The 13,799-nt window shown below is 48.7% G+C and overlaps 1 protein-coding gene across 1 annotated transcript in view; it reads left to right on the plus strand.

The window, feature by feature from the left end:
• DMBT1 (deleted in malignant brain tumors 1) overlaps positions 1-13,799 on the plus strand; it is a 150,534-nt gene that overhangs the window by 66,304 nt on the left and 70,431 nt on the right. Inside the window, 7 exon segments of the mRNA XM_038579001.1 lie at positions 1,762-1,923; positions 1,926-2,084; positions 3,009-3,038; positions 3,913-3,936; positions 6,938-7,261; positions 8,180-8,209; positions 9,078-9,101. Coding sequence (XP_038434929.1) covers positions 1,762-1,923; positions 1,926-2,084; positions 3,009-3,038; positions 3,913-3,936; positions 6,938-7,261; positions 8,180-8,209; positions 9,078-9,101 — 753 coding nt within the window.

Raw genomic sequence — 13,799 nt, forward strand, 5'->3', positions numbered from 1 at the left:
GGAAGTGAGAGGGCTGGATGGCCCCAAGACCTGGTGCTTGTATTCCTTTGGGATGGTAGGAGTCTCAGCTCATGCTAGTTACATCCTCCAGTGAGACTAGGATCATGGGACTCAGTGACCCCAAGACTGGAGAAATGTCAGAGTTATTGCTTTTCTGCCCTCTCATCATCTGTGCTTCTCCCTATGTAAGTGTTAGCATTGTACTGTGTGCTGTGGAGAGGCTTTTAGGCTACTGACGGAATGCTACAGCCCTCAACAACAACACAGTACCAGAGTTTCTCACCACATCTAATGGATATCTCATTCCCTGAACCGGTCACATCCCAATCTACTTTCCCTTGACCATCTGCTCTCTGCCTTGCCTCTCTCTTCTCTCTGGATTCGTCAGTTCTGGACATTTCCTGTGAATGGAAGCAGCTATCAGGTGGTCTTTTGTGACAGGCTTCTTTCAGGCCACAGACTTTCTCAAGGTTCCACCATGAAGGGGCGTGTAGACATTGGCAACATGCATCTCCACCCATATATGAATCCCCTTCACCTGTTGCCAGATGTGTTTACTGTTTGATCTTTGGGTATTTTCAATAGTATTCCCAGCAACATATGTATCTATCTATCTATCTATCTATCTACCTAATTTATATATATATAAATTACCTATTTCTATTATTTGGGGTTATATCTAGGAGTGGGAATGCGGTTGATATGATGATTGTCTGTTTACATTTTGTGGATGCCCAGAAGTGTTTAGGGTAGCAGATGGACCCAAATTCGGTTTCCCCCTGGAGCTTCTGAGGGTTCCGCTTTCTCCACATCCTCGCCAACACTTCTTCATTTTCTTTTATTGTAGTCATCTAGTGGGCGGGAGGTGCTCTTTCACTGTGGTTAGGACTTGCATCTCCTGCAGGCTAGTGATGGTGGGGGTATGTTCATGAGCTTGCTGCACGTGTCCTTCTTCTTCAAAGAGCAGAGCCCTCACGTTTTAGACACCTGAAGGTCTGAGGACCAGGTATGGTCAGTGCGCGGGGCCAGCCCTTTGGGTAGTGAAGGCAGGGTCCAAGGGAGACTGAGGAATCATGCTGTGTCATCTAGTACTGAATGTGGCAAGTGACCTTCCTGCAAGGAGGCCTAATGCTACTACGTTTTGTTTCTTTTCTGCCACCCAGAGGCCACCACAGCTCTAAGTATGCACAGCTCCAATTCAGTGACAGTTACTACTACCCATTGTCACGATTATCAAGGAATGTTTAAGATTCAGTACAAGCCTGGGGCTGGAGAGAACAAGAGCAATGATCATCGGAAAAAGATCCTTCAGCCCAAGCTTTGGGTCCAGGAGGAGCGTCCCTGATATAGGACAGTGGGGTGAAGGTAGACCTTCCGAACACTACGATGTAGGACAGCATCGTGGCTGCTGGTGGCTGCTGTGTTGGATCCCTGGGCCTGAAGCAAGTGTTCAGGGTGGTCCAGTGGTCCGATGTGAGGAAGCGGGCTTCTACTTTCCCTTGTATATGGGGCTCAGGATTGAAATCCTGACGTTGTGGACAACCATCAGTGAACATGTGTTAGTCCACTGACATTCAAGGATAGCATCAAACGGGCCCTTGAGTTGGAATGAGGTTGAAGGCGTTTAGGAGAGTCCTGTTGCTGGGGAACATTAATTGAACCCACAGCATGCACCCCCTGAAGGGAATGGTCCAGTACTGAGAGTGCAGGAGTTCTTCCTTCAAGGACACAGAGAAAGACTGTTTTCCTGTCTTCTGCCAGGGACCGAATCGGGTTTGGCCCTGAGGCTGGTGAATGGAGGTGACCGGTGTCAGGGCCGCGTAGAGGTCCTGTACGGAGGCTCGTGGGGCACCGTGGTGATGACGACTGGGACAACCAGTGATGCCAACGTGGTCTGCAGGCAGCTGGGCTGTGGCTGGGCCACCTCGCCCCAGGTTATGCCCGCTTTGGTCAGGGCTCAGGCACGATTGTGCTGGACAATGTGCGCTGCTCTGGGCACGAGTCCTACCTGTGGAGCTGCCCCCACAATGGCTGGAACTCACACAACTGTGGACACTCAGAAGATGCAGGTGTCATCTGCTCAGGTGAACCTCGAAATCCCAGGTCCCCATTCTTAGTGATCTTTCCATCTGATAATTATACGGGTGCCCCCATGACTCTCTCCCGGATGTGCTGTGGCCTTGCCAGCTTTCCTTCCCCTGGGGGACAACTGGTTCCCTGTAATGGAACATTAGGGCAACTCCACTCCCGTGTGGACCTGTATTGCTTTGGAGCCTCCATGGCACAGGAGGTGAAGAAGACCATCCGTCATGCAGTGGGCAGTGGCTATGTGCCCTTTCTGTCAGTAAGACCATCTGCTCAGTCTACATCCTATTTCCCCAGGGCGTTACTCCTCAAGGCACAGGTTTGGGAATTTGGTTGTAAACTGAACTACCTTCACTCCATGGTTTGTTATTCTGGGTCCTCCTTAAAGCCAATTCAGAGAACAGGATGGCAGTTTCAATTGCCAGTTCTGAGGGCAGTGAAGAGCACTTGGGAAGTGGGGAAGGTGCAGGAAACGGCAGCTCACTAGAACATGGAATGACAAAGAAATACATAGGACTATGGGGACCAGTTGACCTTCTACAGTAATCCTAAAAAAGTCCTGTAAACACTGGGAGCATAGCACTGACTGATGGAATGGGGGTCTCAATAGGCTAACTGCCCAGATTCATTCTTGCTGTTCCCACTTGCTAATAGCAAAATGGCTTTGGTGGCCTGTCCTGACCTGGCAGTGACATTCCACCTCCTGAATGTCAGCATTCAGGCCCACCATGGCAGGCAAGGGGAGTGGGACATAGGGTGGGGCTCCCACAGGACTGAGAGATGATGGCAGGCCATGGCCCTGTGTATTCAGGAGCTCATGGAGGCTAGATCTCAGTAGGTAGGGGATGAATTTCCTTGACCACTGATCCAGTTGGAACAGAAGTGTGCTTTGTTTCTGACTCCTGTTTCCTTCTTTTTCACAGATGCTGTCTCTCAATCCACACCCCAGCCAGGTGAGTCTTTGGTGACCCTACTTGGAATGTCCGTTTTTGCCTATCCCATCCATCCCTCTTCTTCCCATTTGGGAGGAAGCTACTGCTCTTTTGAGAACTTATGGGCATATTTTGTGTCCCACCCAGTCACTGAGTCTCCATCAGGCTGCTCTTAAGTAGACATGGCGCTCATGAGTTTTCACCTAGTCCTTCCACAGTTGCAGGAGAGAGCTGACCACAAGTTCAGAGACCAGGCCATGGGTGCCTTGAATTTCAGCTGTATGCAGCTTGGGCTGACAAGTTGAGTGGGAGAATGGAACCTGATGACCACTTATGTCTTCTTGAAGGGCCATCAGAGCAGGCTGGAATCCTCTCCACAGCTCAGGGCTTACAAGATCCTCAGATTCATCAGCATCCAATGTATATATCCATAGTGGTGGGACAGAGCCCAGGGGATGGGAGTGATGTATGTGTTCTGGGTACAGGGCTACCTAGTTGGCTCCAGGTTGACCCTCGATGACCCTGACTCTTTCTTCCAGGCTTCATATGAGAATCCCCTCAGTTGTCCATGAGTGAAGATAGTCAAGTGGCAAGGGTTTTCTAAGGGACAAAAAAACTCGCCAAGCGAGAGATGTGAAGGGACCTGATTGATTAGGCAATGCTTTGTCACAGATAAGTTAGCAGAGCAGTCGACTTGCACAGCACAACCCAGGAGGAAAGTGGCAGGATGCAGATGTGCAACTGTCATGACCCTGTGAAAATGATCACAATGCCCCTTTTACTCTCAGCTAGCAGAACTCCCCAAACCCCACTGTCCCTGTCCTATGTACTCATTACTTTGAGCCACGTTTGTTCTATTTCCATCCCTTCTAATCTATTTTAATTTTCTCTGCAGATTGGTGGTATACAACTACCTATGGTAAGCATCCTCAGTGCTGGCTAAGCATCCAAATCACTCCATAGTCAACCAGACTGGATGAATTCAGATGTTGAGATTGGTGTCTGACCTCACCTCCCAATCCAGTGTGTGTGGGGGTTCCCTTAGCCACAAGAGTTATTTTTCCAGCCTCCTACCAGTTTGGGATACGTCAGCATGAAGTTTGTCCTTGCAATTGACAAGAACCCAGTTCAGCTCCTCTAAAGCTAGCAGAGAGCTCAACTCATGGCTCTCACATTTAAGATATTTAGATCAGATATACCTCCAGGAACACTGGGATACAGAAGTTTCTAATCCTTTGTCATCCTGCTTTGTGTTTCTCTGAAGATTGGTGGGATACAACTCCCTAGGGCAAGCATCCTGCAGATCCTGAAAAGTATGCAAATTCTCCCAGTACTCAACTGGTTTCAGGGAAATTCTGAAATCCTGAGTTTGGCATCTGACCTCACCCCCTGGTCCTGTGGGAGGGAGGTCCTTTATTATCAGTCAACCTCCAGTTTGGAGATATATCAGTAAGTGATAGAGGAAACCAGCTCGGCTTCTCTTATCCTAGCACAGAACTATTATATCAAAGTCCTCACATTTAAGATGTTTCGAGCAGGTGTACCTTCAGGAACTTCAGGTGTGGATGTTTCATGACTATCTGCCGCCAGATTTTCTTCTCTCTCCTGTTTCTTATGTGGACGGGCTTCACCCTTGCTTTGCTTACTCCATGTGAGGGGCAGTTGCCAATCCCAAGCCCCTGTGTCACCAGGAGAAAGGTCTTCACTAGTCCCTGGTCTCTGGCTGACATATCCTGGAATGAGTTTCAACAGTCTGTTTGGCAATACCTGCTTCACTAGAACCATGTCCCTGTGCTCTGTGGGCTGGTCATCTGGGTCCATATGCCCACCTTCATATTCCCCAGGGGAGAGGATGAGGAAATGGCTCTAGGCCCTCCTTGAACCTCATGGAAAGAGGTTTTAACTGGTTTGTTTAATAAAAGGAATGGTGTCAGGGCAAGAGATTTGAGACATGAAGAGGACACTCCCCTGTCAGAGCCTGACCCTCTCCCAAGGTCTCCCTGCTGTGTGCTGCCCAGGCTCCTAGAGTCCCCACCCAGAGCCTTGCCCCTCTGTGAGAATATCAGCCCACATTGGCCCTTGCTCAAGCTGACCTCTGTCCCAGCATGAGGGTCTGAGTTGCTAGAGCAGTATCTATGTGGGAAGTGAGAGGGCTGGATGGCCCCAAGACCTGGTGCTTGTATTCCTTTGGGATGGTAGGAGTCTCAGCTCATGCTAGTTACATCCTCCAGTGAGACTAGGATCATGGGACTCAGTGACCCAAGACTGGAGAAAAGTCAGAGTTATTGCTTTTCTGCCCTCTCATCATCTGTGCTTCTCCCTATGTAAGTGTTAGCATTGTACTGTGTGCTGTGGAGAGGCTTTTAGGCTACTGACGGAATGCTACAGCCCTCAACAACAACACGGTACCAGAGTTTCTCACCACATCTAATGGATATCTCATTCCCTGAACCGGTCACATCCCAATCTACTTTCCCTTGACCATCTGCTCTCTGCCTTGCCTCTCTCCTCTCTGGATTCGTCAGTTCTGGACATTTCCTGTGAAAGGAAGCAGCTATCAGGTGGTCTTTTGTGACAGGCTTCTTTCAGGCCACAGACTTTCTCAAGGTCCACCATGAAGGGGCGTGCAGACATTGGCAACATGCATCTCCACCCATATATGAATCCCCTTCACCTGTTGCCAGACGTGTTTACTGTTTGATCTTTGGGTATTTTCAATAGTATTCCCAGCAACATATGTATCTATCTATCTATCTATCTATCTATCTATCTATCTATCTATCCATCTACCTAATTTATATATATATAAATTACCTATTTCTATTATTTGGGTTATATCTAGGAGTGGGAATGCGGTTGATATGATGATTTTCTGTTTACATTTTGTGGATGCCCAGAAGTGTTTAGGGTAGCAGATGGACCAAATTCGGTTTCCCCCTGGAGCTTCTGAGGGTTCCGCTTTCTCCACATCCTCGCCAACACTTCTTCATTCTCTTTTATTGTAGTCATCTAGTGGGCGGGAGGTGCTCTTTCACTGTGGTTAGGACTTGCATCTCCTGCAGGCTAGTGATGGTGGGGGTATGTTCATGAGCTTGCTGCACGTGTCCTTCTTCTTCAAAGAGCAGAGCCCTCACGTTTTAGACACCTGAAGGTCTGAGGACCAGGTATGGTCAGTGCGCGGGGCCAGCCCTTTGGGTAGTGAAGGCAGGGTCCAAGGGAGACTGAGGAATCATGCTGTGTCATCTAGTACTGAATGTGGCAAGTGACCTTCCTGCAAGGAGGCCTAATGCTACTACGTTTTGTTTCTTTTCTGCCACCCAGAGGCCACCACAGCTCTAAGTATGCACAGCTCCAATTCAGTGACAGTTACTACTACCCATTGTCACGATTATCAAGGAATGTTTAAGATTCAGTACAAGCCTGGGGCTGGAGAGAACAAGAGCAAATGATCATCGGAAAAAGATCCTTCAGCCCAAGCTTTGGGTCCAGGAGGAGCGTCCCTGATATAGGACAGTGGGGTGAAGGTAGACCTTCCGAACACTACGATGTAGGACAGCATCGTGGCTGCTGGTGGCTGCTGTGTTGGATCCCTGGGCCTGAAGCAAGTGTTCAGGGTGGTCCAGTGGTCCGATGTGAGGAAGCGGGCTTCTACTTTCCCCTTGTATATGGGGTCAGGATTGAAATCCTGACGTTGTGGACAACCATCAGTGAACATGTGTTAGTCCACTGACATTCAAGGATAGCATCAAACGGGCCCTTGAGTTGGAATGAGGTTGAAGGCGTTTAGGAGAGTCCTGTTGCTGGGGAACATTAATTGAACCCACAGCATGCACCCCCTGAAGGGAATGGTCCAGTACTGAGAGTGCAGGAGTTCTTCCTTCAAGGACACAGAGAAAGACTGTTTTCCTGTCTTCTGCCAGGGACCGAATCGGGTTTGGCCCTGAGGCTGGTGAACGGAGGTGACCGGTGTCAGGGCCGCGTAGAGGTCCTGTACGGAGGCTCGTGGGGCACCGTGTGTGATGACGACTGGGACACCAGTGATGCCAACGTGGTCTGCAGGCAGCTGGGCTGTGGCTGGGCCACCTCGGCCCCAGGTTATGCCCGCTTTGGTCAGGGCTCAGGCCCGATTGTGCTGGACAATGTGCGCTGCTCTGGGCACGAGTCCTACCTGTGGAGCTGCCCCCACAATGGCTGGAACTCACACAACTGTGGACACTCAGAAGATGCAGGTGTCATCTGCTCAGGTGAACCTCGAAAATCCCAGGTCCCCATTCTTAGTGATCTTTCCATCTGATAATTATACGGGTGCCCCCATGACTCTCTCCCGGATGTGCTGTGCCTTGCCAGCTTTCCTGGGGACAACTGGTTCCCTGTAATGGAACATTAGGGGCAACTCCCTCCCGTGTGGACCTGTATTGCTTTGGAGCCTCAATGGCACAGGAGGTGAAGAAGACCATCCGTCATGCAGTGGGCAGTGGCTATGTGCCCTTTCTGTCAGTAAGACCATCTGCTCAGTCTACATCCTATTTCCCAGGGCGTTACTCCTCAAGGCACAGGTTTTGGGAATTTGGTTGTAAACTGAACTACCTTCACTCCATGGTTTGTTATTCTGGGTCCTCCTTAAAGCCAATTCAGAGAACAGGATGGCAGTTTCAATTGCCAGTTCTGAGGGCAGTGAAGAGCACTTGGGAAGTGGGGAAGGTGCAGGAAACGGCAGCTCACTAGAACATGGAATGACAAAGAAATACATAGGACTATGGGGACCAAGTTGACCTTCTACAGTAATCCTAAAAAAGCCTGTAAACACTGGGAGCATAGCACCTGACTGGTGGAATGGGGGTCTCAATAGGCTAACTGCCCAGATTCATTCTTGCTGTTCCCACTTGCTAATAGCAAAATGGCTTTGGTGGCCTGTCCTGACCTGGCAGTGACATTCCACCTCCTGAATGTCAGCATTCAGGCCCACCATGGCAGGCAAGGGGAGTGGGACATAGGGTGGGGCTCCCACAGGACTGAGAGATGATGGCAGGCCATGGCTCTGTGTATTCAGGAGCTCATGGAGGCTAGATCTCAGTAGGTAGGGGATGAATTTCCTTGACCACTGATCCAGTTGGAACAGAAGTGTGCTTTGTTTCTGACTCCTGTTTCCTTCTTTTTCACAGATGCTGTCTCTCAATCCACACCCCAGCCAGGTGAGTCTTTGGTGACCCTACTTGGAATGTCCGTTTTGCCTATCCCATCCATCCCTCTTCCCCATTTGGGAGGAAGCTACTGCTCTTTTGAGAACTTATGGGCATATTTTGTGTCCCACCCAGTCACTGAGTCTCCATCAGGCTGCTCTTAAGTAGACATGGCGCTCATGAGTTTTCACCTAGTCCTTCCACAGTTGCAGGAGAGAGCTGACCACAAGTTCAGAGACCAGGCCATGGGTGCCTTGAATTTCAGCTGTATGCAGCTTGGGCTGACAAGTTGAGTGGGAGAATGGAATGATGACCACTTATGTCTTCTTGAAGGGCCATCAGAGCAGGCTGGAACCTCTCCACAGCTCAGGGCTTACAAGATCCTCAGATTCATCAGCATCCAATGTATATATCCATTGGGTGGGACAGAGCCCAGGGGATGGGAGTGATGGATGTGTTCTGGGTACAGGGCTACCTAGTTGGCTCCAGGTTGACCCTCGATGACCCTGACTCTTTCTTCCAGGCTTCATATGAGAATCCCCTCAGTTGTCCATGAGTGAAGATAGTCAAGTGGCAAGGGTTTTCTAAGGGACAAAAAAACTCGCCAAGCGAGAGATGTGAAGGGACCTGATTGATGTAGGCAATGCTTTGTCACAGATAAGTTAGCAGAGCAGTCGACTTGCACAGCACACCCAGGAGGAAAGTGGCAGGATGCAGATGTGCAACTGTCATGACCCTGTGAAAAATGATCACAATGCCCCTTTTACTCTCAGCTAGCGGAACTCCCCAAACCCCACTGTCCCTGTCCTATGTACTCATTACTTGAGCCACGTTTGTTCTATTTCCATCCATTCTAATCCTATTTTAATTTTCTCTGCAGATTGGTGGTATACAACTACCTATGGTAAGCATCCTCAGTGCTGGCTTAAGCATCCAAATCACTCCATAGTCAACCAGACTGGATGAATTCAGATGTTGAGATTGGTGTCTGACCTCACCTCCCAATCCAGTGTGTGTGGGGGTTCCCTTTAGCCACAAGAGTTATTTTTCCAGCCTCCTACCAGTTTGGAGATACGTCAGCCATGAAGTTTTTCCTTGCAATTGACAAGAACCCAGTTCAGCTCCTCTAAAGCTAGCAGAGAGCTCAACTCAATGGCTCTCACATTTAAGATATTTAGATCAGATATACCTCCAGGAACACTGGGATACAGAAGTTTCTAATCCTTTGTCATCCTGCTTTGTGTTTCTCTGAAGATTGGTGGGATACATCTCCCTAGGGCAAGCATCCTGCAGATCCTGAAAAGTATGCAAATTCTCCCAGTACTCAACTGGTTTCAGGGAAATTCTGAAATCCTGAGTTTGGCATCTGACCTCACCCCCTGGTCCTGTGGGAGGGAGGTCCTTTATTATCAGTCAACCTCCAGTTTGGAGATATATCAGTAAGTGATAGAGGAAACCAGCTTGGCTTCTCTTATCCTAGCGCAGAACTATTATATCAAAGTCACTCACATTTAAGATGTTTAGAGCAGGTGTACCTTCAGGAACTTCAAGTGTGGATGTTTCATGACTATCTGCCACCAGATTTTCTTCTCTCTCCTGTTTCTTATGTGGACGGGCTTCACCCTTGCTTTGCTTTCTGCATGTGAGAGGCAGTTGCCAACCCCAAGCCCCTGTGTCATAAGAGAAGGACTCTACTTGTGCCCTGACACTGACTGGCATTTCCTGGAAAGAATCTAGGTAGCCTGTTTGAAAAAACTGCTAGAACCTTGTTCCTGTGTCTGATGGGCTGGTCAGGGTCCATATGCTCCCTTCATATTACCCTAGGTAATGGAGAGGAGTTGGCACTAGGCCCTACTGGAACCTCATGGAAAGACATTTTGACTGGTGTGTTTCATAGAAAGGATAGTTTGTCTGCCACAAAATCAGTGCAAAAGATTTGAGACATGAAGAGAACACTGCCCTGTTGAGTTTGGCCCTCTCCCAAGTACTATCTGCTGAGTGCAGCCCTGGCTTCCACAGCCCCCACACAGAGCCCTACCTCTCAATTGCTGTCTCAGCCTATGTTGGCCTCTGCTCTTGAACTGGCCTCTGGTCCAGTGTCAGGGTCTGAGTTGACAGTGCAGTATGGGTGGAAGAACTGAGAGGGTTGGATAGTCCCTCGTGCCTGGTTGCTTGTCTGCCTGACAGTGATATTCAACCTGCTGGATCCTAAGTCCTCAGCCACATTGAGGCAGACAATGGCAGTAGGACATAGGATTAGGCTCCCACAGGACTGAGAGGCTATGGCAGGCCATGGCTCTGTCTACTCAGGACCACATGGAGGCTTGATCTCAGGACGGATAGATAGGATGATGTTCTCTGATCTTTGATTCCGTTGCAACACCCATGTGCTTTGTGTCTGACTTGTGTTTCTTTCTCATAGCTACTCCACCCGAATCAACCATCCAGCAGGTAAGTCTGTGCCACCGTATTTGGAATGTTTCTTTTCTCCTTTCCCATCCATCCCTTTTCTCTCCATTTCGGGTGAATCATTGCTCCTTGAGGACCTTGTGGGCACATTTTGTGGTTCCCAGTCACTGAGCCTCTAACAGGCAGCTCTTACGTGGACACGGGATTCAAATGGCCCCATTTTCCCATCATCCATGAGTTATCATCTAATCCTTTCCCAGCATCCCAAGAGACTGTTGCCTACCAATTCAGAGAACTAGCCATGGGTGCCAAGAATTTCAATGAAATGCTGTCTGGGGAGACAGCAGAGTGGGAGAAGGAGCCATAGGGAGCACTGATGTCTTCTTAGAGAGCCGTCAGAGCAGGCTGGACCTTCCCAATGTTCAGCATTTGCATCACCCTCAGATTTATCACAATCCAATGTGTATATCCAAAGTGGTAGGGACAGAGCCCCAGGGATTTGAGACCACTATGAGAAGAAGGTGCTCTAGATACAGGGATATACAGCTGGCTCCATGTTGACCCTGAATGCTCCTGACTCCTTCTTCCAAGATTCCTGTGAGGATCTCCTACGTCATCTATGAGTCAAGATAGACAAGTGGCAAAGGTTTCTAAGGGACAAGGGACATGCCAGGCTGAGAGATGTGGAGGGATCTGGCTGATGTACACAAGGTCTTTGCACCAGAAAAGGTATCAGAGCAGGAGGCTTGCACAGCCCCTCCCCCTGCAGGTGGAAGGGGGCAGGATGCAGGTGTGCAAGTGTCATGATGCCTGCCAAAATCTCTCATGATTCCCCCTTTCCCCTCCAGCTAACAGAACTCACCAGACGCCACTGTCCCTGTCCCACTGACTCATCACTTGAGCCAAGCTTGGTTCTATTTCCAACCTTTCTAACCCTGCTTTGTGTTTCTCTGCATATCGGTGGTATACAACTACCAATGGTCAGCATCCTCAGTGCCTGCCTAAGTATCCAGATTCACACCATAGTCCCCGACTGGATGAAACTCCAGATTGTTGAGTGTAGTGTCTGACCTCACCTCCCCATCCAGTGTGTGTGTGGGTTCCCTTTAGCCACAAGAGTTTTTTTTCCAGCCTCCTACCAGTTTGGGGAGATGTCAGTCATGACGTTTTTGTTTGCATTTGACAAGAACCCAGTTCAGCTCCTCTAAAGCTAGCAGAGAGCTCAACTCAATGGCTCTCACATGTAAGATATTTAGATCAGATATACCTCCAGGAACACTGGGATACAGAAGTTTCTAATCCTTTGTCATCCTGCTTTGTGTTTCTCTGAAGATTGGTGGGATACAACTCCCTAGGGCAAGCATCCTGCACATCCTGAAAAGTATGCAAATTCTCCCAGTACTCAACTGGTTTCAGGGAAATTCTGAAATCCTGAGTTTGGCATCTGACCTCACCCCCTGGTCCTGTGGGAGGGAGGTCCTTTATCCAAATGTGATTATTATCAGTCAACCACCAGTTTGGAGATATATCAGTAAGTGATAGAGGAAACCAGCTGGCTTCTCTTATCCTAGCACAGAACTATTATATCAAAGTCACTCACATTTAAGATGTTTCGAGCAGGTGTACCTTCAGGAACGTCAGGTGTGGATGTTTCATGAGTATCTGCCGCCAGATTTCTTCTCTCTCCTGTTTCTTATATGGACGGGCTTCACCCTTGCTTTGCTTTCTGAATGTGAGAGGCAGTTGCCAGCCTTAAGCCCCTGTGTCATAGAAGGACTCTGCTTGTGCCCAGAGGGCTGGCTGACATTTCATGTGAGGACTTAGATAGTCTGCTTGGCAATACTTGCTTCAATGGACCATGTTCCTGTGTCTGATGGGCTGGTCAGGGTCCATATGCCCACCTTCGTATTCTGCCCGGGGAAATGGAGAGGAGTTGGCTCTAGTTCCCACTTGAACGTCACAGAAAAGGTTTTGACTTGTGTGTTCCACAGCAAGGATAGTTTGGTCTACAACAAAATCAGTGCAAGAGAATTGAGACATGAAGGAGAACACTGCCTGTTGCGTTTGGCCCTCTCCCAAGTACTATCTGCTGAGTGCAGCCCTGGCTTCCACAGCACCCACACAGAGCCCTCCCTCTCAATAGGTGTCTCAGCCTATGTTGGCCTCTGCTCTTGAACTGGCCTCTGGTCCAGTGTCAGGGTCTGAGTTGACAGTGCAGTATGGGTGGAAGAACTGAAAGGTCTGGATAGTCCCTCGTGCCTGGCTGCTTGTCTTCCTTGTAGGACTGTAGGAATCTCAGCTCATGCTAAGTACACCCCTCCAGTGAGACTGAGATCATGGATTCAGTGCCCCAGCACTAGAGAAAAGGCCAAAAATTAATGCTTTTCTGCCCTTTCAGGGTCTGTGATTACTCTAAATATAAAACGTACCAATTTACTAGGTAGTTGAGACTTCTTAGTTTAATGATTGCTACAAGCATCAGTTATTTAGTTCCAGAGTTTCTTATCGCCTTAATGAATATCCCATACCCTGAACTAGTCCAAACCCGTACCTGTGTTCCCCCAGCTCTCACCTGGCTGCCTTCTTTGTCTAGATTTGCATTTCTGAACATTTCTGCGAATGGAGGTAGCCATCATGTTGCCTTTTGTGACTGGCTTCTTTCAGCCAGCCAGCAGACTTTTCTCAGAACTCACCACAAAGAAGTGTGTAAACTTTGGCAACATGTATCCCCACCCATATTATGATCCCATTCATCTGTTGATGGACAGATGAAGTGGAGTGTTTCCATCCCTGACTATGTTGAATCATCTTCCCGGACCTTCTGTGCACATGATTTTTGTCAAACACCTATTTCCAACTCCTCTGAGTGAGTATCTAGGAGTGAAATTGCGAGTCACATGATGATTATATATTTCCGTTTGGAGGAAACAAAGAAATGTTTAGCATAGCAGCTGTACCAATTCAGGTTTCCCTAGGTGGCATTGGAGAGCTCTGGTTTCTCCACATCCTCACCAACACTTCTTCTGTGTCTTTTATTTTAGCCATCTTGTAGGCAGGAGGTACTTTCTCACCATGTGTAGGATTTTTATCTCTGCAAGGATACTTATGGTGGGGATGTGTTCACTTGGTCGATGCACGTGTCTCTCTTCTTTGTAGAGCAGAGTCCCTCACTTTATAGACCCTTGAGGCCCTA

This window comes from Canis lupus, chromosome 28 (assembly GCF_011100685.1).
Source record: "Canis lupus familiaris isolate Mischka breed German Shepherd chromosome 28, alternate assembly UU_Cfam_GSD_1.0, whole genome shotgun sequence".
Taxonomy (NCBI): Eukaryota; Metazoa; Chordata; class Mammalia; order Carnivora; family Canidae; genus Canis; species Canis lupus.